General features: G+C 54.1%; 3 protein-coding genes across 7 annotated transcripts in view; 1 reads left to right on the forward strand and 2 right to left on the reverse strand.

Moving 5' to 3' along the window:
• Positions 1-4,432, reverse strand: part of LOC104317397 (centrosome-associated protein CEP250-like) — a 35,421-nt gene extending 30,989 nt beyond the window's left edge. The window contains exons 1-4 of the mRNA XM_069808035.1: positions 4,068-4,432; positions 3,314-3,382; positions 2,525-2,607; positions 1,787-1,952 (exon numbers count right to left, since the gene is read on the reverse strand). Coding sequence (XP_069664136.1) covers positions 1,787-1,952; positions 2,525-2,607; positions 3,314-3,382; positions 4,068-4,184 — 435 coding nt within the window. The 5' untranslated portion in view covers positions 4,185-4,432. The remainder of the gene's footprint in view (positions 1-1,786; positions 1,953-2,524; positions 2,608-3,313; positions 3,383-4,067) is intronic.
• A 6,788-nt stretch (positions 4,433-11,220) lies between these two features.
• Positions 11,221-13,620, forward strand: LOC104321544 (osteoclast-associated immunoglobulin-like receptor). The gene is made up of 6 exons (XM_009924294.2): positions 11,221-11,271; positions 11,358-11,540; positions 11,631-11,666; positions 11,868-12,137; positions 12,385-12,669; positions 13,326-13,620. The coding sequence occupies exons 2-6, from the start codon at positions 11,507-11,509 to the stop codon at positions 13,439-13,441; spliced, it is 741 nt and encodes a 246-aa protein (XP_009922596.2). The 5' UTR covers positions 11,221-11,271; positions 11,358-11,506; the 3' UTR covers positions 13,442-13,620.
• A 457-nt stretch (positions 13,621-14,077) lies between these two features.
• The window catches only part of L3MBTL1 (L3MBTL histone methyl-lysine binding protein 1), a 38,014-nt gene continuing 26,357 nt past the window's right edge, over positions 14,078-25,734 (reverse strand). For all 5 annotated transcript variants that reach the window (XM_069807881.1, XM_069807872.1, XM_069807864.1 and 2 more), the window contains 10 exons: positions 24,980-25,056; positions 24,447-24,532; positions 23,761-23,871; positions 23,365-23,479; positions 23,023-23,122; positions 21,862-22,059; positions 21,489-21,535; positions 20,375-20,532; positions 19,655-19,717; positions 14,078-18,643 (listed from right to left, as the gene is read on the reverse strand). In XM_069807881.1, the coding sequence (XP_069663982.1) occupies positions 18,509-18,643; positions 19,655-19,717; positions 20,375-20,532; positions 21,489-21,535; positions 21,862-22,059; positions 23,023-23,122; positions 23,365-23,479; positions 23,761-23,871; positions 24,447-24,532; positions 24,980-25,056 (1,090 nt within the window). In that variant the 3' untranslated portion in view covers positions 14,078-18,508. The remainder of the gene's footprint in view (positions 18,644-19,654; positions 19,718-20,374; positions 20,533-21,488; positions 21,536-21,861; positions 22,060-23,022; positions 23,123-23,364; positions 23,480-23,760; positions 23,872-24,446; positions 24,533-24,979; positions 25,057-25,734) is intronic.

Genomic DNA, 25,734 nt, shown 5'->3' on the forward strand with positions numbered 1-25,734 from the left:
ATAACCCACAACCTTAGATGTCAGCAACACCAAGGGAGCTGGTATGCTGACCCGAAGAGGAGCAACGCGGAGGGTGGAGGGGAGTGGAGACACCGCGGCCAGGCTCTGGGATATCATCGCAGGGACAGGGAACAAGATAGGAACAAGAACGGTAGGTCCCTGCATTGACTCCACTGAAGCAAGAAGGTGAACTAATGAGGGTTCTAGCGACCTACTGCCCTACTTCTGATTTATATCATAAGTGCCCCATTCTGGGGTACTGACACGCAACATCATGTCCTTTGGGTGAACTTTGTTCATTATAATCTCATTATAATACCAAAAAACACCTCCATCCCCAAAGTTACCCGCCTCCAATGTGCGACCACCCCTCACTGAGCATGTGCTCTGAATTTTTTTTAGCATGCACCTTTAAAAGTAAAGCGAGAAGATTTTACACCAATCATAGTAAAGGTATGTATGACTAGAGTCCCTCAAGCTCCACCTAGTAAGAAAATAGTATAAAAGGCCTTAAGAGAAGGGAACTATTAGGGAAGATACTATCGTGGACAAGTCAGGAGGATATCGCTGACTTCTGGGATCAGTCGACAGGCTGAACCTCTCTTCTCCCCAAAAGGGATGCCTACTGGGTGAGATTCGGACACTCGGCTGTAGTGAGTGCTTTCCTGGGAAACTTAGAAGTCTTTAGAGCTCTTTTCTTCCATAATTCAATGCACTTGTATTATTATTTGCACACGCTTTGCAGACAGTGTATTTATCACCGGCAATTCAAAAGAATCTGTACTCCTGTTGTTTAAAAAACTGCGCTGCTCATAAATCTAGCTGCGATAGTTTGTTAAACGCGACCACACTCCTTAGGTCTGGCAGTTTTAGTTTGTTGAACATGGCGAAACTGAAAGTGCAGTACGCTATTAGTGCGTCCGTCATCATGATAGTTCAATATATTGAACACGACCAGACTTACAGCATTGAATTGGACATCACTCAGAAATTAGACCTAGCCACACCCAGCCCCTCTGACATCTGAGGATAAGCTGGAATGCAAGGGGGTTTATTTACTGCCAAACGTCTTTACCCTTTAACGCAACAGCTGTCACTGTACAAGCCTTTCAGAGAGGGGAGGGTACACAACCGTCATCACCGGGTCTCCTTTAAGAACTATTCCAATCGGGGGGGGGGGCATCAAGGACTGAAGAGCCACCACAGAAGCATCCTCAGTAGACCTGCTACCTGACTGCAAAGAAGGGAACATCCACACCTCCCCTGCAGGCGCGGGTATCAACAGAGCAAACTGATCGCGATTCATCATCTCGCCTTGCAGAGGTGTCTAACAGGCTCGGTGGAGGAAGACAAAAACAAGCCCCTCCGAGACCAGTGTCAGATTTGCTTGCAACAGCCTATTGGTAAGGGAGGCCTGTGCTGTTCTTCTGTTGGCTACCCTGAATCCGAAAACACACTGACCTCTCTTCGGTCTCCACTGCTGCAGACAGAGATTTAGGAACTATTAAAAAACAGACGAGCGTTCATGGGTCACTGCCCTACAGCGCCCAGCAACAGCAAGCATTTGCCTTTGAGAACGAGCAGTACGGTCACAGCACGCGGGCATCTCCCATCACCACAATTTGCTGACACTCCTCCATCTCACACCCCTGTCTTCTGCTCATAAACACCAAGACAGCCTCAACGGTGCCACGACTTTCACACAGCAAGTTCTCCAGGCCAGAAATAAAACCCATTCTCATTCCACCCCGGCATCGCGTCTGACATTCCCGTCACCCATCCTTACCTCACGTTCACCGCGCCACTCGCTCTCCTTCAATTCCAGCTCCTCCCGGGCCCTCATCCAATCCACCGTCAGTTTTCCAACATCTTCTTTAAGGGCTGAATTAACCTCATTCGCTTCCTCGAGGCGTTCCTGCAGGAGAGTGTTCACTTCTGCCAGATTCTCACACCTTGGAAAGGGAGAAACAGCAATGAGGTCACTGAACAACTGCTATCCACAAGCAGTGCCTCCGTGATTTCCCAACTCCCTCAACACTGACTTTGTTGTCAAACCGAGAGGCAGTAAAAGTGCTTTCTAGGATTAACTAATATCTCTCTGTGATGGCATACTCATTTGCTTCTCCTTGCTTTAAGCCTTCTACTTCCACCTACAATTTCGGTTTCCCCTTCTACTTTGATGATGCCCACAGTTCACGTCTTGCCTCCCCTTCGTGCTGTCTGATCACTGGACGCATCACCTTTCTCTAGCACTCTCCTGACCCGCTCACCTACTGAACCACAGAATAATTTAGGCTGGAAAGGGACCTTTGGAAGTCACCCGGAATAACCCCCCGCTCAAAACAGAGCCATTCAGCACACAACACTATTACTGCACCACAGAAAACAGACTGTGGACCTCTCTCCTTTCAAAGCAGCTTGCCCAACTGCTCCCCTTGGGGAGACCAGGGAGCACTGACAGGTTTTCCCTCACTTCCACGAGCATCCAGGATACCAGGTATGAGGGAACGCTTCTTCCTTGTACCTTTGCTGCTCCTCTTCCACCTGAAGCAGTGCTTTCTCCAGGCTCTGGTCTTCTGTGGCTTCCCACCTGCCTGGAAGGGGTCCCTTCAGAAGAAAGGAAAAGTTTAGTCAAATTCTTGTCTTCCCTTCACTGCTGTGAGCATCCACCGCTTTCCGCTCCATTCGCTTGGGTAGCTCAGGAGCTCGTGGCTTCTTCCAGGCGTAACAGTGTCGTGACTATGGAGAGCAAGGGAGGGGAAGGGTGGTGCTCAATGCGAGTAGCTCTCCTCAGTCCCCCACTGTGGCACTCTCGCAGCTAGGTCTCCTTAGCTCACAACCGTGAGTGCTCACTTCGACTTGAAGCCTGGGAATGCTCTCCTACTCTCCTACCCTTTGTTCTTCCTAGGTTTACTTTAGCCGTGAAGCAGAAAGAAAAGCACATAGCTGTATGTTGAACGCCAGCATTCTTGCCTTCCAAAATGCCACGTTTCAACCCGTTCTTTTTCAGAGGCGGCCATATAACCTAACAGGCAGTGTAGCCCTCTCCTGAGCCCTAGGACAAAATGTTACGCCAGCAATAAAGCACCCTTTCTCAAAACTAAAATCCCCCTTCACAGGGTTTCCTGCACCCGCATTTCTGGGACCACTGGCTCCTCTAAGAATGGCAACTGGACAAAACACTCGCAGGTAAACTTACAGCACTTCTTTAAACCCTCAGGCAGCAAAATCTTGCTTCCCTCTGCCATTGCTTTGGGGAGCTTGCTTTGGCCCGCCTTAACAAACGCCACCTACACGGTCTTTAGTTGGCAACCTGCACACTCACCCCTCCTGCTGCCAGCTGCTGCTCCAACTCTCGACACCGAGTCCGGTACTGCAGTACCTGGACGGAGACATAGAATGAAGATGAGCGAATGCAGCTTGTAACAGGCTCGGCTCCTCCTGCATTAGCTTTTCTCCAAGTCTTTACAGCCCAAGCACAGTACGTTTCACAGCGCTGCCGATGTGCCGATGCCGCCAACAAGAAGTCGTTACGATACAGGGAAGCTTCACTTTATCTCGTACGGAAGAAACTGAGACGGGGCTTCTTTTACGCGTACTGCCACCTGCTCATCCTAAGAGCTGCCTGCCTCGGCCCGGGGCCGCCCCAAACCACCCCCGCCGGCTCGGCTCCTGCCTCTGGGACGGCCCCCTGCTAACGTGGCCCAACAAAGGCGCCTGCGAGCCGGGCATCTTTATTTCAGTACGGACAAGCCCTCACGAGAGGCTCGGCAGGGTGACAGCGGCAGGGCCAGGCGCCCAGCGGGCCGGGCCGGGCCGGGCCGGGCGGAGGAGGGCGGCTCCCGGGGCCTCCCCCGAGCTGCGGGCTCGGCGCCGTCCCGCCCGCGGCAGCGCCGGGGAACGCCCCGGGGAGGGCCCCGCTGGGGCCGCGCCTTCGCCCCCCGACATCGCCGCCGCCGCCGCCGAGGCCCCTCTCAGCGCTGCGCGGGCGGCCCGGGCACCCCGGCCCCGCCACCGCGGCCCGTCCCCGGGCAGCTCCCCGCCGGGCCGGCGCCCCCGCTCCTCACCTTCGCCTGCAGCTTCCGCACCAGCACCGCTTGCCGGTGCTGCGCCTCCTCCGAGCTCTGCAGCCGGCGCCGCAGGGAGGCCTGGCTCTGTGCTGCCTCCCCAGCCCCCGTCGCCATGACCCGCTCGCAGCCGGGCCGCCTCCCGCGCGGCTCCGCCCTCCGCGGCCCCCGCCCGCCGCCTGACGGGCCCCGCGGCGGGGGCTGCTCCGCGGCCTGCCCCGGCGGACCGCGCTCAGGCGCCTGCCGCGGCGGGCGCAGCGGCTCACCCTGCCGGCCGGGCGCGACCGGGCGCCGGGCGGGAGAGCCGGGCTCGCTCGGGGCCGCTCTGTGGCAGCGCTTCCCTTCTCGCTTCTCCCTTCTCGCTCCTCGCTGAGGGTGCGGCGTTGGGCTGCGGTGCTGCCGCGGGGGAGAGGCCGCCCCGGCAGCCGTTCGCTCCAGCGCGTTCCGCTCAGAGACCGTTAAGGGCCCCGCAGAACGCTGGGGGCAAAAAGCGCCCCCGGTGCAGGCTGGGAGAGAAGGAGCGCGAGGAAAGCCCAGAGGGTCGGATGGCGGGGGCTGGGGCCACTGGGGCAAGAAGGGTGGGACCGCAGGGACCCGTGGAAAAGGAGGAGGAGCAAGTGGAGGAGGAGGACAAGAAAAAGAACTTGACTACTGGGGGGCAGTAGTGAAGGGCATAAGGGCCCAGGTGATGTTCTCCTCAGCCCGTCTGGTGAGGGGAAGGGTTGGGAAGAGCAGAGCACTAATAGGACAAGCCAGTCATTGGCTGCAGAACTGTTGATGACAGGGTTTGGGGTTCTGTGACCATGGGACCCCATTTGCCGATCAGCATCTGCTGGGGCGAGATGGGATCTGCCTCACTAAGCAGGGCAAAGCTGTTTTTGTCAACATGATGACTGACCTTATCAGGAGGTCTTTAAACTGAGAATGATGGGGGAGGGAGAGAGCAACCAGCAGTCCTGTGAGGAAGTGACAGACAGGATTGCTGAGCAAAGAGCAGGAGGGGATGTGATTGGATTATGAAATCTGCAAATTGGGCTTAAGGGGGGGTCACGCCAGCACTTGCTTGTAAGCAAGAAAGTGCGTATGAGGCACCACGATGGAGAAATCCCCCGCACCCTCTTCAGGAACTCAACATGCTGGGGTGCCTCTTTAAAGTGCCTGTACATTAATGCACACAGTATGGGGGATGAACATGAGGAGCTGGAGATCTGTGTGCCCTTGCAGGATAATGGAGACATGGTCAGATGGCTCCCATGACTAGAGTATTGCAATGAAGGAATATAGACTCTTCAGGAAGGACATACTAGAAAGTTGAGGAATGGGAGTTGCCCTTTATGTGAGAGAGCATCTGGAGTGCATGGAGCTCTCCCTGGGGATGGATGAGGAGCCAACTGAGAGTTCATGAGTTAGGATTAAAGAGAGGACAGGTAAAGTTGATATTAGAGTTGGTGTCTGACCTAACCAGGAAGAACAAGTGGATCATGCCCTCCATAGATGGATAGGAGCAGCTTCATGTTGCAGGCCCTGGTGCTCATGGGGAACTTCAGCCACCCCAATACTTGCTGGAGGGAAAACAACACAGGACGTAAGCAATCCAGGAGGTTCCTGAAGTGCACTGATGATAAAGTCCTCCTCCAGGTGATAGAAGAGCCAAAAAGGAGAGGTGCTTTGCTGGATCTCATCTTCACCAACAAGGAGAGGCTAATTGGGTGTGTGAAGGTCAAAGGAAGCCTTGGCTGCAGTGACCATGAGATGGTGGAGTTGAGGGCAGGGAGGAGAGTGAAAAAGAAGCTCACAACCCTTGACTTCAGGAGGGCAGACTTTGGCCTCTTCAAAGATCTGCTTGGAAAAGTCCCACAGGATAAGGCCCTGTAGGGAAGGGGAGGTCCGAGAAAGCTGGCCAATATTCAAGGATCACCTAGTCCAAGCACAAGAGATGTGCACCCCAACGACTATGAAGTCAGGCAAAAATGCCAGGAGGCCTGCATGGATGAACAAGGACCTGCTGGCAAAACTGAAACACAGAAAAGGAAGTGTTAAGAGGGTTGAAGCAAGGACAGGTAACCTGCGAGGAAAACAGAAACATTGTCTGAGCATCCAGAGACAAGATTAGGAAAGCTAAAGCCCATACAGAATTGAATCTGTCCAGGGATGTCAAAGGCAGCAAGAAGAGCTTCTGTAAGCACATGGGAGACAAAAGGCAGACAAGGGAAAATGTGGGCCCATTGCTCAATAAGACGGGGGGGGCCTGCTTACACAGGACATGGAAAAAGCTGAGGTACTGAATGCCTCCTTTGCCTCAGTCTTTACTAGCAAGTCTTCAGGAATCCCAGAGACCAGGAGAGAAGTCTCCAGCAAGGAAAATATACCCTTGGTGGAAAAGTATCAGATCAGGGAATACTTAAGCAAACTAGACATACATAAGTCCATAGGCCATGGTGGGACATACGTACCAGTGAGTGCTAAGGTAACTGGCTGATGTCATTGTGAGGCCGCTCTCGATAATATGTGATTGATCATGGTGACAAGGAGAAGTGCCCAAAGACTGGAAAGGTCACCCCCATCTTCTAGAAGGGCAAGAAGGAGGACCCAGGGAACTATGGGCCAGTCAGCCTCACCTTGATGCCTTGGAAGGTGATGGAGTAGCTAATCCTGGAAACCATTTCCAGGCACATGAATGATGATAAAATCATCAAGAGAAATCAGCATGGCTTCTCCAAGGGGAAGTCATGCTTAACCAACTTAATAAACTTCTACAACAAAATTACTGGCCTGGTAGATGAGGGGGATAGCAGTGGGTATTGTCTACCTGGACTCCAGTAAGGCCATTGACACTGTCTCCCATAAAATACTCCACGAGAATCTGTTGAGGTACAGATAGATGAACAGACAATGGGGTGGATTGAAAATTGGCTGAGTGGCCGGGCCCAGAGGGTGGTGATCAGCAGCACAATGTCTAGCTGGAGGCCAGTAACTAGTGGAGTGCCCCAGGGGGTCAATACTGGATCCAGTCCTGTTTAACATTTTCATTAATGATTTGGATGATAAGAAGGAGTATGCCCTCAGCAAGTTTGCAAAGGACACCACACTGGAAGGAGTGGATGATATGCCAGAGGGTCAGGCTGTCATCTAGAAAGACTTCGCTACCATGGAGAAATGGGCTGATAGTAACCTTGTGAAGTTAAAACAAGGACAAGTGATATGTCTTGTACCTGGGGAGGAACAACCACATGCACCAGTATATGCTGGGGGCCACCTGGCTGGAAAGCAGTTGGGCAGAATAGGCCCTGGGGGTTCTGGTGAACACCAAGTTGACTGTGAGCCAGGAATGTGCCCTTGCTGAAAGAAAGGTGAATGGTAGCGTCGGCTGCATTAGGCAGTATTGCCAGCAGGTCAAGGGAGGTGATCCTTCCCCTCTACTCAGCACTGGTGCTGTGTCCAGTTCTGGACTCCCCACTATGAGAGGGGCATGGACATACTGTAGCCACTCTGACAAAGGACCACAAAGTTGGTGAAGGGACTGGAGCACCTCACATATCAGGAAAGGCTAAGAGAGCTGAGACAGTTAAGCCTGGAGAAGAGAAGGCTTGGAGGGGATCTCAATAATGTATATAAATACCTGAAGGGAGGGTGTGAAGAGGATGGAGCCTCTTTTCAGTGGTGTCCAGTGACAGGAAAAGAGGCAATGGGCACATACTGAAACACAGGAGGTATCCTTTGAACATCAGGAAACACTTTTTCACTGTGAGGGAGACTAAGCTCTGGCACAGGTTACCCAGGGAAGTGGTGGGATCTCCATCCTTAGAGATACTCAAAAGCTGTCTGGACACAGTCCTGGGAAAGTTGGGAAGGGCCACAGCCAGCACAGCTGACCCAAACTGGCCAAAGGGATATTCCCTACCATGTGATGTCATGCCCAGTATATAAACTGGGGGGATCGCTGCTTGGGAACTAACTGGGCATCGGTTGGTGAGTGGTGAGTAATTGCATTGTACATCACCTGTTTTGTATATTCCAATCCTTTTATTATTATTGTAATTTTATTATTATCATTATCATTATTAGTTTCTTCCTTTCTGCTCTATTAAACTGTTCTTATCTCAACCCATGAGTTTTACCTTTTTCCTTCTGATTCTCTCTCCCATCCCACTGGGTGGGGGAGCGAGTGAGCGGCTGCATGGTGCTTAGTTGCTGGCTTGGGTTAAACCAGAACAGACATGCTGCCTTGGGATGAGTGTAGGACAAACTTCAAGGGATACAGTGGCACAACGCTTCAGGGAAGCCTCCTCGCCTTCTTCCTTCTGCCACCTTACTCCTGACCGCAGTGGTGTGCAGTTCAGTGCTTCATGGCTTCACTCCCTCTCCATGCAGATCACACTCTCCCAAGCTCTTCATCCCCCTGAGCCTCAGAGCTGTGGTGGGACTGAGGACAGCCATGAGCATCTGCTACATGTGCCAGTGCTGGGATGTGGTGTTCCTCCTCTACAGGGATGGAGATGGGGCATTCCAGCAGTGCCAGGACCCACCAGCCAGCCATGTGGACAGTGGGCCACGTGCCTGTTGCTGCTGCACCAGAAGGATGCAGCCAGCTGTCCCACTGGAGTCCAATGGCCCCTAGAACTGGCAGTTGTTACATTATGTGATAAAAGTTTATCTGCAGGCATACGGACCATGGACAAACCATGGCAGGTGAAGGTGTAACTGCTCAGCAATGGTACTTTGTGACCAAGGAATGATCTGGCATGGAAGGTCAGGATGTCCAACTGCAGTAGGGGTTAAACTGCCTGGGAATGGGAAAGCCAGGGACATTGACTCCTGTCAGGGAGTGAAATTTCCCTTGCTGATAACGGTAAGAAGTGCAGCAGCCTTGTCTTGTAACCATCATGCAATGCAATCACTGAAGGTCCACCTTTGGCCAGTAGAGCTGGAGCTTGGGGATGAACCCACACTCACAGGATTGGTGCTTTGGTGCTGGTGCAAGTGTATATAAGGAATTGGCTTGTGCCGCATCTTTTCAGACTCCTTGTAGAACCGCTTATGATGGTAGGACTCTGCCCAATGTGTTGTTCATTAACCTTTTTATATTTAAGCTCAAATTTGCCTCAAGGTGTACAATAAGGGGTACATCCTGATCAGCCAGAGAGGGGAGCAGGATGAGGCTGTTGGTGCTGTTTGTATGAGTGCTCTGTGTGCCTGTATTGAGCTGTGTGGCTGGCCATATATATGTGTGCATGCACATGTTGTATAGGCATGCCTGCACAGCTGCCTGCTGGAAATCGGCCATTGACTCAACAGCTGGTTGGACCTGGGGGCATGGAGCTGTGGCAGCTTTGTCTCAGGCTGCTGGATGCAGCAAACCCTAACACCAGTGACAGAGGGCAAAGCTCTTTTGCGGGTCCCATGCCCTGGACTTGCACCCAGAGGTAGGTCTCTAGCTGGGGGATGAGAGAAAAGGCTCTGCAGAGGAGGGCCCAGGAGTCCCAAATGCACATGTATAGGCCCTGTGGCATCGCCACCAACCCTGTCCTGGACTGCATTAGCCAGGGCATAGCCAGCAGGGTGAGCCAGGGAGTTGTTCTTTACTGGGCACTGGTGAGGCCAGAGCAGTTTGGTGTCCCTCAGGCCAGTGTGGACAGTTGGAGGCTGTTCAGATGAATGGGCCTGAAGGGAGGCTGTCCAAGGAGGTGCCAAGAATTGGTTGAGCCTGGGGGAGGCAAAGGAGGGTTAGACAGGAGATGGGGCCAGAAGAAGTGCCCAGGAAAGGAGAAGCCCATAGGACACCATGCTGCAAAACTTCTCCTACCCTGTGATATCTCCAAGGCAGACCAAAAGGGCTGAAGGGGGAAGAAAGAAAAGGGTAGAGGATCTAGGGGGGACCACATGGGGCAGCCAAGAGCCCTGGAGAAGTCCAGTGGCCGCTTTGCCTTTTCCCCCTAGATGACAGCCGTATAAGCACCATCTGCCTAGCCCTGAGCCCTGCACTTTTGTTCCTGCTGGAGCCAATTGTGGCAGAGATTGTGCACAGCTGGCAGAGGGCAGGACATGCCTCCCTGCAGCTTGCAGGAGGGCAGGGAGCTGGAGATGCTGCAGCCTTCATCAGTGTGGCATCCCTGGACAAGCTGCCACCTGTCCTACACAGCTCCAGTCCCACAACCCATCCTTTACCTGCTCTCCTTGCTCCCACATCACCCAAAAGTGCAAGCAACTTCCCCTGTTTAATTAACCCTTTGTTATCACCAAAGGGAGCTCTGTCTACACCACTGGCCAACCCAGACTAGATGGCAGCTGAGAAGGCTGGAGGCCAGGCTCCAGGTGTGGTGGAAGTGAGCAGTTATTTGGAGTAAGGACCTTGCCATTGCTCCAGCATAGGACTGGGGAGGTCTGGATGGATGAGCAATGGGGCCAGCCCTGTGGGTTGGATCCAGACCTACAGGTAGGAGATATTGCTGTCCCTCCTCCAAAGAAAAACACTATAGACCAGGTGGGATGAAGCAGCCCCTGAGGAGACCAAAAGGGAAGCCAAGTTACTTCCCTCCTATTCCACTCTGTGGAGCCACCAAACCTGGCAGCCATGGGGAAGAGCACAGCCTGGACATAGCCTATGGCTGGGCCCAGTGTCCTTTCCCCCTCCACTACCTGGTCTGCACTGCAGCGGGGGGAAACCATGCAGGGTTTCTGGGCATGATGAGGGGACATGCCATGGTGCAGAGGTTTTCCTGGACCGTGGTGAGAAAGGCCTGACAACAAATAGAGCAATAAAATATCTGTTTTAATGGCATAGAATAAAAAAGAGGAATATAGATCACAAGTAAATCTTATGCCCCTTCAGATGCTGGGCACATCTCCACAAATGGGATTTGCACAGCATGCCATGGGAAAATCTATGCAGGGCCCATCGATGCTGCAGAACAGTGGGGTGCCCTGCCTCTGAATGGATGTAAGATTTACTTGCTATCTATAGTCCCCTTTTTATTCTGTCTTATTTAAACAGCTATTTTATGACGCCACTTGTTGTTGGAGCTTTCTCGGTGAGATTCAAAAAGAGTCCTGCACTGTCTCTTCTCCCCGCCCCGGCTGCAAAACATTACCCTGTTTCGCAAGGGCTGAGAGGAAGCTGTTTCCCCATCAAGTGACCAGAGCTAAGAAAGAGAAACAAAAAGCCATGATAGCTTCTCTTCTAAGGTCTGCAGGATCCTAAGACCAGGTCGTCACGAGTACCCAGCCCTGGGCAGGTGACTGGGACATTTGGGTTCCAGTTCAACCATCCCAGCCCTGCAACTGTGTCTGCAGAAACGCAAGCTGTGGGACAGAAGGTGGCTTGTGGCAACAAAGGCATATCAGGACCCACAAGAAGCCACCCAGCTGCTCAGTGCCTCCGGCCAAAGCCTTCCTCTGAAGAAGCCCTGCTCAAGTTGAGGACAGAGGGAGCCAAGAGGGACATGATGCTGCTCGTGACCCACATGCTAGCCTTCGGTGAGTGCCAGAGGCTGTGTGGGCTTCGTGAGGGTGACATGAGGCATCCGGAGACTCCACAGAGATGTTACACAGCTGTTTCTCTCGCAGGTGCTTGGCTGGTGGCACACAGCAAGGCTACACCAAGTGAGTATCATGAGGAGGTAGGTGGGGAGTTTGGACACATCTTTGGTCCTGAACCCATCTCCCAGGTCTCTTCCCCAGCCCCACAGAACAAAACTCACCTTTGTGTGGAGATGGGGCCTGGAGCCAGCTCCAGGCTCACTGCAGGGCAGCCAGGCGCTGGGGACTCCCTGTCTGTCTGGCAGCACCTCTCTCCCTGTGCAGGTGCCCTGACAATCTCCATCTTCCTGAAGCCACCTGGGGTGATCCCACCTGGAGGCTCCACCACCATCTGCTGCAGTTGCGAGGGTGACAATGGGAACTTCGTGCTGTACAAGAAGGGCCACCAGCTCCGTAGCCTGGAGCTCCGTGGCAGCAGGGCCGAGTTCTCCATCTCTAATGCCACACACGAGGACACAGGTCCCTACAGCTGCCATTACGTGGATGGGGACACTGTGCTGGCTCGCAGTGAAACCGTGGATGTCATGGTGCAAGGTGAGGGATGTGCTGTTACCCCTTTGTGTGGGGTCAGATGCCACATGGGCAGACCAGGATGCACGTAGCCACTTGGCTTCCCCATCCACATGATGGGCAGGGTTTTTCCCTTCTTCCCTGGCTTGGAGAGGTGGGGACCATCTTCACCTCTGCCTGAGCCAGGTGGTGGGGTCATTGAGATCCTGGTGGGTCCCGCCACCACATCAAAGCCCTACACACCTTCTCATGCCCTCTCCTCTCCCCACAGAGTTCCGTCTCCCCAAACCTGTCCTCTCTGTCCTGCCTGGGCATGAGGTGGTTGCAGGATCTTACGTGACTTTCCGTTGCACCATCGCACACTCCAGTGCTGGCTGTTTTCTGTACCTGGAGGGCCAGGTTAAAACCCTCAGCTTACTCTCAAAGGAACAAGATGATTTCAACCTCTCCCATGTGCATAAAGGCAACGGGGGCCGCTACAGCTGCCAGTGTTTCACCAAGGGTGCTTCATTCGAATGGTCTGCTGTCAGCAAGACCCTGGATTTTGTAGTGAGAGGTGAGACATCCCCCCAGCCACATCCTGCTCTTCTCTTCCTCCCTGGCTGGCGTCTGTCACATCCTGGGGGAACTAGAAAAGAGGATGTCAGAGAAGAAAGGAGCTGTAATAGCAGTCCGTAAAGGCTTACAGCTTCCTTCAGACATGTTTGAGCCTTGGCAACTCCTCAGAGACCCTACAGATGACCTACAGACACAGGCTTGCTACGCTACCAGTTGGGGGGCAAGGGTCAGGGGACACCTGTGCCTGCACCTACCAGCCCCAGGGACAGTTGTATGTCCCGTTGCAGCCCAGTGGCACCGTCTGACTGGCAGTGGCAAGTGAGGGCCAGCTCCACGTTCCTGTCCTTCTCCGCATCTTTGGTGCCACTGGGTGGGGTGACAGGTCAGAGACTGTGGGTAGAGGGTGTCCCATGGGGCAGGGATGTGGGAGGTAGAGCCAACAGGAGTCCTTGGGGCTCCCTTTGCTCCCTATGAGCTTCCCTTTATCCCTCTTTAGCCCAGGAGCTCCCCAGCATGCCCCCTTGTCCACATGTGTTTGCCCTGGGAGCCCCATGTGTACCCCATGTTGCCCCCACGGGACTCCTTTTGTCTAGGAGCTCCCAGGGGGGCTCCTCCCAGGGTCCCCCAGTGACTGTCCCTTCCTGTCCCCTGCAGATTACACCTGGAGCAATGTGGTGCGCCTGGTCCTGGGGGCTGGGGTCCTGGTCCTGCTTGGGCTGATCATGGCTGAGGCTGTGCACAGCCACCAGCGCAGGCCGAGGCCCTGCTAGGACGGGGCACAGCTCCCCTCTGCCTCAGTGGGACAGATGGCTGTGCTGCCCCAGCTGCTGGAGCTGGAGGGGCCAGCATGCTCCTCACACACAGAGCTCCCCGTGACTGGGACCAGTAAGGGAACACTGGGATTCCCCTCCAGCACCTCACAGCGGGATAAATAAACTGTCCCTCCCCATCCAGCTGCCTCTGGGAGTCACTCTGCGGGATGGGCAGGTTCGGGTGGGCTTTGGGGTCTGCATGGCTGGGGTGACACCCATGGCACGGCATGGCGTGACTCTGGGCTGGGGTAGGGCCCAGGGAGCCAGCCCACCTCCCCCTGCCATGTCTGTAGGTCTGTCTCCTTCTGTCCTCCAGCACCTCACAGCGGGATAAATAAACTGTCCCTCCCCATCCAGCTGCCTCTGGGAGTCACTCTGCGGGATGGGCAGGGTTTGGGTGGGCTTTGGGGTCTGCATGGCTGGGGTGACACCCATGGCACGGCATGGCATGACTCTGGGCTGGGGTAGGGCCCAGGGAGCCAGCCCACCTCCCCCTGCCATGTCTGTAGGTCTGTCTCCTGTCCCCAGCAGGGACAAGCGCCTTTCCCCAGGGCAGGCAGCAGGGCTAAATAACCAGTGTCCAGCTGCACAGACTTCCATTGCTCACATTCGTTTATTATTTTAAAACACTGACGGAACACATCACACCATGATCTCTATATATAAATTTACTTTTATACAGATGTAAATTTATATATATAGAACCTTTAAACCTCTGTATACTCAGGACACAAAGTTCCAGAATAGCTTCACTGGCTACAACAAAAGTATTTTTGTTATGAAAACACAAAGAGGAGGTGCAAATATCAAAAACACGGAAAAAAGAAATTGAAAACAAGTGCAAAATGAATGAAAGTGCAAAAAAGCTTTTGTTATCATAATCACGCTCCTTCCAAAATACGCCCCCCTTTCCTCCCTCCAAGGAGGAGCGAGCCTCAGGCCCCAGAGGGAAGGGGTGGATTGGAGAAAAGGAGCTAGGCTGCAGCCCTCAGGTCTTTCCCCCTCCTCTGCACTGACTGGTCCCCTCCTGGAGGTTATGGAGTGAGGAGCAGAGGAGCAGAAGCGGCCAAGTCACATCCCTCTCACAGCTCCCTCCTCTTCTCCAATGCTCCTCATTGCACTCATGTCCCCAGGTTTGCATCTGCAGGCAGCAGCTGCCCTAAGCCTTCAACCCTCCTAGACAATTTGGAGGGTTTCTTTCTTTTCTAAAAGTGCTTGTGATCGACATGGAAATCACTGGAGGAAGGCAGAGGCAGGCATGGCTGCCCTCCTCACTGAGCTTCAGGCTGGCTGCTCTCACAGAAACGGAGACCTTGGCCTTGCACCGTCACAATGCTGCCTGTTTCCATGAGGAGGGAGAAACACCTTCCTGAGAGGCTCCAACTGCTCCCATGCACCTGGAGTCACCTGCGGACCAGCCGTCCCAGAAGACACCCCGTGCCCAAGGCTGAAGTATGTGGTAGGACATCTCCCATGGCTCCAGCTAAGCCCTGCCAACACCATCTGCAGCAGGGGCAGGAATGACAGGAGCACAGGCTTGGAGTCCTCCACTCAAAAAAACATTTGACTTGAAAAATTCTTCACTGACTTACAAATTTTGGCTGCAGTCACATCTCTCAGAAAGACCCAAGAGAAGAACCCGTGGGCCACTCAGCCCCATTGTCCTCTCCAGCTTCTTAGTGACATGGCAGTGGACATCCCTGTGAGGAGTTTGGTCAGGCAACAGGGGAAGGATGAAAAACTTTGGTGCTTCTGCCTTGGTCACAGCTGCCCTTGATGCTCCCTGAGGGGGGGACTCCCAGTCAATGCTCTGTGGAGATGGAGGACCTGCCAAGGCCAGGGGTACAGCAGACCTTCCTTCTCCTGGCTTCCCTGCTGGGACCAGAGATAACTTCTGCTCATGGAGGACACATCACCCGAGACCCTGGGACCATAGCCTGCCACCTCCACAGCCACAGAGACCACCGCATTAAAACAGTGACACACCAACACTAGGGGAAATGGCATCGTGGTACCGTCACAAACACCCATCCACACATACACACACAATGCTTTGGGTTTAGTTTGGTTTTAAAGGAAACAAGAAGGTTCTAAGTTTTAACAGTAAATAGCCCTTGACCACCTACAAACCCTGTAACTCTCACCCAGATGAATCCAGAAGCTTTGTACCCAAACGGCTGAGTCAGCCCAAGAGGCTGAGGAACTGATGCTCAAGACAGCAGGCAAGTGTGTCCAACAGGGACCCTCACATCTCACATCACCCTTCCAAGTGGGGCCGGTTTTCCGGAGAGCTGCTCCCTGCGCAGAGCTCAGACCCAGCAGAGACTTGGGGTCCAGCTGTGCAGCCAGACCCCACAGCCAAGGGGGAGCACCTTGGCAGTCCTGTCCAGTTTGCATCTGCTCTCTTAGAGGGAGGGCATAAGAGCCCAGGTAAGGCAGTGCCCCATGGGCACAGCTTCCTGCTGATGCCCATGACTAGCACAGTCTGGAGCATGCACTTCTGCCTGTTTTGCTGCTGCCCAAGCAGAGCACAGCTTGATTGCACCCAACAGCAGAGCAAGAGCTGATTGCAAGAGGTTGGCTGTACACAGTCTTGGGGGCCAGCCATGGCTTGGATCATGGCTCCCCTTCCCCTTCAGCAGGAGTCTTCTGAGCTTACCACCACCTCTGCTCTCCAGGGCAGCCCTGTGAGAGACAAGGCTCCCCATCATTCACACTCGTTTCAGATCTGACACCTGGGTAGCAACTCCTCTTCCAGCACCCAGTGACAGTGCTTAGTCCCTTCCCCAACAAGAGGAATGACCTAGCATGAGAGAATGGAGCAGATGAGAATAGGATGCTTTCATGAGATGTCTCCTTATAAGTTCAATAACCATGTCCTGTGCAAGGGAGTCTTTCCATTCCAGATCACACCTGGAGAGGTCTCAGCACTGTTTGCACAGCTGAAGATCACAGGGCTCATCTGCTCCCCCAGCACACAGTGGCCCAGAAGGAGACTCCCCATCAGCTGAAGAGACCAACTTCAGGACCATTTACTGCAGATCAAGGGCAACCTGGGGGGTGGCTGTGGGACCCAGGAACACAGCTGTTCCTTCCCACTCTCCCCCTCTCCACAGCTGGCTGCACTGCAGTGCTTGAAGAGATGGAAGAAAAAAAGGAAAGGAGAGGAAGAGCTGCCTAAATCAAACCCAAGCATTGACAAAAATACACAGACTAGTTGCAAGTCCTGTGTGAAGAGCAAGCAGCAGATGTTTCAAGAGCAGGTCAAATGTGATCCCAAATATTCAATAACGGAGTCAAAAAATGCTACATTTCCATGGGAAGCCTAGAACAGATTGACCCAGGTCTGACAGCAGCTCCCAAGGCAGCGCTGCTCCAAGACACATTGCTGGTGCACTTGCTAAGAACCCTTCATGCCTGTCTTTGGGCACCGGGAAAGGGGGAAAAATTGTTTTGCTACTGATACATCATTCTTGGGAATGGGAAAGAAAGTGGATGTGGGACCTGGCTCACATCACTGCAGACTATGGAGAGCCCCTGGGGCAGGGGGCCGCCCTCCAGCACTGCATGGCCACACCACTGCTCCAACAGCACCCACAGCAGGCATGCACAGGATGACAGACCATGGTGAGAGCAGCCTGGGTGATGCCAGGAGACAAAGGGACTATCAGGAGCTGCCTGGGACTTTGCCAGAACCCCTAAGGCATGTTGGCTTTCCTGGCTCTGGAGTCCTAGACTACTTGGCCTCTCCTCCATTACAAGGGACAGCATTACATGGACATTCCCCAAATGCCTGCACCCTTACTGAAAAGGTGCTATGTTACTAAAAGGACAGAAAAAAAAGAGTTAACTGGTGAATTTCTTTTAGCTCTGCAGGTAAGGAATCCAGGGACAGCAGATCTTGCTCTTCAGACAGCAAAACCTGGGGGCCTCACAAGGGCAAAAAAGGGGGAGAAGGTGGTTCAGCAGGATCGAGTCACCCAACTCAGGAACACCTTCAGAAGCGAGCCATGGATCTGCCTATGGAGGAATGGATGCTTCTTGTCTTTGGCAGCTGTCTCCATTCTAGAAAGAGCCTTGTTCCTAATACATGGGCCAAAGAGGGCTCAACTCCCCTTTGCAGAGGATTTTTTAATTGCTTCAAGGGACACAAGTTAACCAAGCATCCTTTCTCCTAGAGACATGCTGGCCAAGACAGCCTGAAGCGCAAGAGGAAACGGAGCTTGTTCTATACCCACCCAGCCCTGGCCCTGTGGGGCACTGGGGCTGCTGCATTACAGTAAAGAGGAATAAAGCACAGATACTGGTTGTTGGCAGAGCAGCAACCAGGACACATTGCTCCCTGGAAGGGGCAAGAGGTGGGCCACTGGTTCCCAGTGCAGTGAAGGGGCAAAGCAAAATCGTCATCTGGCCTTAAAAAGGAAAGTCAAAAGAATTCAGAGAAAAAGGCAAAGTGAGCAGAAGCTCCTTGAGAGCATCCCTTGGAAACAATGTTAGCACAAGCCACTCCAGAGGAACACATTGAAGAAAAAAAACACAAACAAAAAAAATGCAAACTCAGCTGCTGAGCAAAGCCAAGACCAGCCTTTAAATGGGTGCAAGCACATACACAGTCATTCCCTTCCCTTATCTGCGTGACTTCAGTAGTGGTGTCAGCCCCCAGCTGCTACACCCTCTGCACTGCTCTTCTGTCCCTCAACACCCCCCCCCCCGAATCAGTGCAGTCACAGCAGGACATGGGGGGCAGCTGTTACGCTAGAACAGGCTAGTCCCATGTCCACCCTCTTTCCCTGCAGCCACCCCTGAGGCTTGGGGTCAAGCCTGTATCCAGTGCTGGAGGAGAAGGGCAGTGTGGAGTGGAGGGGAGAGGATGGGAGATGGACTGCTGGGAGAGTGGAGATGCGGCATCCGAGAGGACATGAGCAGGACATGACAAGCTGCACTCGGTCAGGGGGAATCTCTGTCCCGACCAGACAGTTTGGCAGCACCGGTACTGAGGGAGTGTCCCAGTTGGGCCAAGAAAAGTCACTTTAAGGTGTCATCAGCGTTCTTGAACATGAGGATGGCATTGTAGATCTTGAGTGCCGGGCCCAGCTTGACACTCATAATCTTGACGATGTCAGACTGCGTCAGCAAGAGGAACGCCTCACCGTCAATCATCTGGAGAGGAGAGCGGGGACAAAGGCACTCACCGAAAACCCAGGCTGTGACTTCCTAGGGACAGCCAGCACAGGCACGACCTGGGGACGTGCACAATTGCACTCATCCTCAGCCAGGTGCCACAGATGATGATCCCAGGGAGTAGGGCAGGGGCCACCCACAGCATTCCCACACTGCCCCAGATAAGCCAGAGCTGCGAGCTCGCGTGACCAGGAACCAGGCAGAGAGGGGGAGAGGCCCTTCCAGGGGCCGCCCCAGGAGCTCAAACTGCAGCCAGCCTGGGCTTCTGCACCAGAGTGTAACAAGCACAGCACACAGCCAGCAGGCAACCTGCTCTGGGCAAACACCCCTCCATTTCCTGCTCCAGGTTCCTGCACACGTGGAGGCTGCCTCCATCTCAGCTTTGCATGCCTGAGCACCCTTAAAGCACAGGGTCTATTTACTAACAGGCTGAGACACTTGTTGTACCCAGTGTGCCCAGCATCAGCCTGCCCTGGGTGTACCGTACATGCCCGAAAGCAGCCCCTCTGTGTGTCTGTCCACAGAGGGGTCTAAAAACAATGAACCTGCCTGACAGACAGCAATGCCACCAAACTGCTGTGCTGGTAAGAGGATGCAGGCAGGGAAGGATGAATGGGTGAAGAGTAAGCAGCTTCCCTCAAGAGGTGATGGTGCTATTAAGGCTGCAGCACCATCCTCCTCCTGCTCCCCCATCCTACCCTCCCCAGAGGGTCCATCCCTCAGCCATGCCAGGACAACAGGGCAGCACAGCTCCTTGGGGGTCAGCATCTCCCCTCCTGTGACTGTATCTGCACAGGCAGACAGCTGCACACTCAAATGCAGTGGGGTTGCTGCCCCCAGGGCTGCAGGGTGGGATCGCTGCCAGGTGCTGGACATGCTCTCAGCATTCAGCAGCAACGTGCTGCAGGAAGGCCACTGGCCAATTCCTCCCTATTCTGTTGGCAAACAGCTATCCTTGGCCACCTGCACTCATCCTCCAGCCCTTCTCACCTCATCCTTGAAGAGCTTGGCTTGATCCTCGCAACCCGTCAGAGTCTGAACAAAGCTAAAGACCTTGGAATAAATTGAGAAAAATGTCAAGACAGAAGCAATGTTTATGGCTGGAGACCTCCCATGAGCCCACATCCTCACTTCCACAGAGGCATTTTGCACCCTGTAAGGTAACATGTGGCTGTTAGGGCACGGCTGGCTGCTGGGACTGATGCCACAGTTCCAGCTACCCAGGCCTTCAGAGGGCCCATCATAGATGCCCAAGAAAGTGAAGGAAGGTGATGATGAAGAATCTGAGGTAAAGATTTCTTTTTCAGAGAAACAGGGAAGTGACTTCTTATCTGCAGAGTCTATGGTTTAATTTTTTAACCTGGCAAAGATGAAACTGATTGCTTTAGAAAACTGTAACATGCTAAATGAAGAGACTGCTGTTTGCCTTCACCTGCTTGCCCTGGGCTAGTGTCACATTCAAGCCAAGCGAGAACCTGGTAGTTCTGCATGTGCTTCCCAGAAGCTGCCATGAGGGCTCATGTCTGGCAGCTGTCCATGCAGTACCACCCAAGCGTGTCCAGCAGACCGTCTTCTCACTAATGCAGGGAAGGGGCCGCTGAAGCACCTCCATGCCTTGTGCATGTACCATGGTGCTGCACAGCCAGGTAGAGTGCTGCCAGCCATGCCAACGGGTTAGGAGCCAGCATGCAGTCTTCAAAACCATCTTACCTCATCAATGGTCCACTTGGCCACTGTAGTTGCTGTGATGCCAGCCACACCCGGCAGGAGTTTGCAGTGCTGCTCCCAGCAGAGCGACAGGGAGCGGTCGGGGTGGGCAGACAGGGCAGACATGAAGAGCGATTGGTGCATATTGTCTGAAGAAATAGCTGGCAATAAAAATGCAAGATGTGATACAAGGTAGAAAGATAAGAACATCCCATCCCATCCTATCCTACAAGCCTTGGGGAAGGCCCCATTTAGGGGAGGGCCCAGGGCTGGCAGCAGATGGTCTCATGGGTCCAGGTATCAAGAGCTAGTGGTTGTCCCTTGAATTAATAGGATATCAGTGTATCCAAGTGTTCAGTTTGGTGGGATTGGGGATGGTGAGGGAAGAAGTTTAGAGACAAGCTTGGCTTTGCCTTGTTCTCACCACCTTCAATCATTCATTTTCCATACTCAACTAGATTTCCATATCAAATCTCACACCAGAATGCCAGCCCATATCATTCAGTTCATTTCATGTTTTTAACAAAGCTTTTCCCTTGCTCTCTGCTCCCAGGAGTCAAGGATGGCTCCCAAGAAGACATCCTCTTCATTCATCCCCAGTGCTGGGGTAGGCAGCAGGACAGCCTATGGTAAAATGGGATACTGGCTGGAATAAATGTCAGTCATTGTCCTATGTCAGTCAGAACTAAATGCCAAGCAAACTGTTTAGCATCGGTTTCTGTGCTGCAGCAATAATTTGGCACTTCACAACCACATTGATATTTTGGGGTACGGCAGCCACAGGATGAAGGCACAGCATCCCTGCCTGAAGAGGACAAAGCGCTGGGGAAAATGCACTGCCATAGAGGGAGGATCCCAATTCCCTGCCCTAAAGCACTCACAGATTCACAGATGTAAACAGAGAGACACGATGAGGGACCTAGCAGAGCTCTGGTAAGAGGTAGGGACGTTCTTTGTCAGATGGCCAACTTCGGCAGTTGACCACAAGCTCCTCACTGGTGCTGACCTGCATGAGGTCTGAGCAAGTGAGTCAAGGCAGACATGCCTCCAACAGCTACCACCCCAGCTCCTCAAGCCTTGCCCCTGTGATGACACCGCGGCAGAGGATGGCACTTACTCTGGAAGTCTTCCTGCTGGATCTTCCGGTACTTTGGAGGTCGCCCTCTAAAGAGACAGGAAGACCGATTTCCAACTGGGTTGGGACTGGCCCGAGGGCCCTCCTCCACACCGCACAGAGCAATGCCTTGGCAGTGGGAGCAAGGATTACCTCTTGGACCCTGACCCAAAGGGTTGACAGCTAAAGACACAAAATGTGGGACGAAAAACCAAGAAAGGTGCCCAACAGAGCTGGAAGGACAAACGCCAGCTGCCAGCAACTGTGCTCCCCCGCGGTCAAGGAGCCTCTCCAGCTTGGCCATCCCTCCCAGGGATGGCAGTCATGGTACAGGGGCCCTGCACTGCTGCATGGGGCTCACCGGGCTTGCCCCTACCTCCCGTGGTGCCGAGATTTCTTTCGCTGAGGGAAGCCAATCAGGTTCCTCTTGCGAGTTGAGGCCTCCGTGTCGGACAAGTCTGCCTTAAGCCTGCCCTGGTTCTTCTCTGCCAGTGGGCACCCTGAGAGGCAGTAATGGGCCGTGAATCTCCCCGTCACGTGTCCTGACCCGTCACAACCCGGTGTGGGGCACTTCCTAGAGAACAGAGGGGAGGCAAGCGTTGGACCTGGCTCCGAGCAGCATGGGGGAGGCGAGCCAGCAGGGCCACGCCTCCACCCCCAAGCACGGGAAGCCATAGCCTTAGCCATGGAAAGCAGAGTACAGACGTTGAACCTCGCTGAACAGATTCCCCGAGCGAGGGTGCTGGGTGCATGGGCAGGGCACACCCAGTCCCTCCAGGTACAAACACCCGTCCCACCTTCTCCGCTGCCATCACAGTGACCCTGTGCAAGTCACCACAGTGCTGATCAAGCAGGTCATTGGGGTTCACAGAGTGTCCATCTTCCCTTCCTTGCCCCCACAGGCATCCAGACTAGCCTCAGAGTGAAAAGGAAGCAAGTGTCATGAGTGTGGCCAGTAGAGAAACCCCTGGGAGCCAGATCTGCCTTCCCCATCCTCATGGATGTTCCACCATACTCGCTCCTCTTGATGCCAGCCTGCCATGCTGGGGTCAGCACTACACCATGCCTGGCTTCCCCTGGAAAAGGTCACGCAAGTAACTGACTGAGCTGGGGGAGATGCACTGTTCCTTCTCAGGACTTCCCAGCTCACAACCTCACAGTGAAAGGCATCCATGGGGGCAGGAGGAACATCATCCTCGAAGCTGGCATCAGTGAACAGCATCTTAGAGGCACTGTCCCCTGCATATCCCATATGTCCCCACAGGCAGATGGGCACATAGGGCACCCCCAGGGGCTCTGGGTGCCACAGGACAGCCGCAGAGTAGGAGCTCACAGGAGTTACACTAGCCATAGACTCCAGGCTGTCTTGGGGCCTGGCCTGGAGAGAGCAAGGGCTGCCCCTAAGTCAGGGGCAGAGCCAGGCGTGGGGTGGGTGCAGGTGGTTGTGGTGGTGGTGGCAGGTGCAGAGGCGCGGAGGAAGGGCTGGCACGAGCCAGTAGTGAAGCTGTGCCCCTCTGAGCCATGCTGGCGAGCTCACCTGTGGTGAAAGCTGTACTTGGAGCTCTTGGTGTGAGGAATGCTCTTGCAGCCCAGGGTTGGGCAGCCCCCATGGGCAGAGGAGGCTGGTTCCTTTGGCCCTAGACCAGGAGGAGAAACAGGAGAGACACTATCATGGCTGCAGCCCCAGGCAGAGCCAGGGCTCTGGGCTCCCTGCCTGTGCCAAATCAGGAGGACTTTTTCAACTGACAACTCTACAGAAAAGCCCTTCCTCTCTGCCCATCCTTGGCCAGCACCTGCCTTCCTATTTCTGCGCACAAGCAGTGGGGATCTGGCATGCTTGGGCCCTGGTATGAGGGACTGACCCAGGCACATGACTTACTGAGAGGGGGCTGCAGTGGGTGTCCAGTTTTTGAGCACCAGCCTATGGGGTGGATGTCCGGATGATCCGCATCAATCCAGAAGTCATAGACATGACTCCAGCCATCAAAATGGATCTGGGGAGACAAGTAGAGAGGTCACCCTTCAAACCTCAGGGCACCTCTCTGAGTTCTGGAGCCCTCCAAGCTGAGAGCAAGCAGCAGGGTAGAGCTGAACTGCAGCACAAGGCTCTCCTTCACTCCTGGAGCCAGGCACTGGGACCTGCCAACCTCTGCACGGTGTGCTTCCACAGACCTCCACACACTTTGCCACTGTAACTGGCAGTGAGTTGGGAAGGGCAGGAGCAAGCCACCGCAGTGCCTGGTCACAGGTTCAGCACTGAGACTCCAGCACCCACCTTTATCCTATGGTCTTCCACATCCTCCACAGTGGCCACTCGGATGAAGGAAGGAGTCCTCCTGTCCACTGCCTCCAGCTTCATGTTGACCAGGAAGCTGTGGGGTGGGCGCTGAGGCCAGGAAGAATCCAGGTCAGTGGGGAGCAGAGCCTTTCTTCAGGCTCCCACTCCCCATGGCAGCTTTCCCAGCAGTGTGTGCTCCTCAAGCCCAGCTCCCAGCCCTGGCCTGTCCAGGTAAGAGCCATCCCAGCTCACAGTGGCAACAGCAGAGAGTGGAGACAGGCCTCCTGGATCTAAGCTGTGTTTCAACAAGATGGGAAAGCTGTGCCCAAGGGAAGAAGGTCTCCAAGAGACACATTTTTGTGATCTATATTGCAGCCACACTTGGCTGGTCACAACTGCTGTTGCTGCAGTTGGAGACAACAACTATAAAGCAAGCCTAAATGATTTCCCACCATCCAGATCCTGTCTAGCCAAGGGGATGGTCATACTTTCCATTTTTCCCAGTTTTGAAATATTTGCGCAGGATAGCCCTGACTTCTGAACCTTGAGCGTAGATCCAAATCCCAGGCCTGTGGCAGGAGCATACTGAACATCACTTGACTTTTCATAAAAGCAAAGACCTGTCAATGGAGAAAACCCAAATTCCTGCCCAGGCACAGTGGAGCAGATGATGTGGCACTCACCACTTTAAAGGCCCAAGCTGGGACAGCAGATGCTCCGGTTTCCTTTAAGTACTTTTCCCAGGTGAAGTTGTCGGGGTCAGGATAATCTAGTAGGGGGAAGATGCAGAAGGTGAGATACACCTGCAGGAAGACAGCAAATACCCCAGAATGTCTTACTGCCTCGAAGGACCAACCAAGTCTGTGTCAGGCACACAGGAACCTGAGAGACATCAAGAAGTACTACTATTTTCTCATGGACCATGAAATCCAGGGTACAAGGAAGCAGAAGCATCTGGGCCTGCACAGACAGCTTGGATGTCCTCGTGTCTCCACTTGGCCCGACACAACTGCCATGCTGCACCTGAACACATGTACAGGAGCCTTGGCAGGACCATGCCACCTCCCTGGCTGTGGCCCTGCTGAAGGAAACTGCCTCATCTGCAGACAAGCAAGGGCCATGGGGTTTGCACCCCCAGGCTCCCCACTCCACCCTGGGAAGCCTGTCCCCAAGGGGATGTGCCAGTGAAGGCTGCGTTCCCAGGCCACTCACTCACCTTGAGGAGGTGTGAGGGGTTTGCCATGCTCCTGACACCATCCAACTGGGTGGATGTATGGACTGCTGGGGTCACACCTAGAAAACACACCCAAACTCTTACATAGGGCTGACATACCCGCCTCATCACTGCGAGACAGCGCGGGCTGCAGGGGCCCAGGGCAGGCCACTTGGTGGCACCCCCCAGGCCTGCACCATCAGCAAAAGCCCCTGCAGAAGCTGAGGTCTTCTACAGCACCCTTGTCCCTGAGTGACCCAGGGAACCACGGGTCCTGGCAAGACAAAGGCCCAACATGAACACACCCCAGGTGCAAGCCCTGACACAGAGCTGCCCAGGGAACAGCAACCCTTTGCTGCAAGTGGGGAGACAGGCCATGCCTTTCAGAGCTCGGAGCAGTGAGACCTGAGCAATTGGGGGGAGCTCATGTCCTGGTCACAGCTCCAAGTAGGTCACAGCACACTCGGGTGCTGCTGCTTCACAGGTCTGCCCTGGGACAGAGCAGGTAGCTGCCCAGCACCAGAGAGCGAGGAGTAGCTGGGGACAGAAACTGCTGCAGCCCCACAGCTCCTCAGGGCAAGAAGTAAGAGGTCAGAGGGCTCCAGCCACAAAGGAACCAGTTGCTCTCAGAATCCTGACTGCGCTAACTGGCCATTTTAATTGGCCTTAACCAGCCTCAACTAGGACACCTCCCCACCCCAGCCACAATCCCCTGCCTAAAGATGCAGGGGCTCCTTTTAAGATCAGGCCTTCAGTCT

Source organism: Haliaeetus albicilla, chromosome 2 (assembly GCF_947461875.1).
Source record: "Haliaeetus albicilla chromosome 2, bHalAlb1.1, whole genome shotgun sequence".
NCBI classification, from domain to species: Eukaryota; Metazoa; Chordata; class Aves; order Accipitriformes; family Accipitridae; genus Haliaeetus; species Haliaeetus albicilla.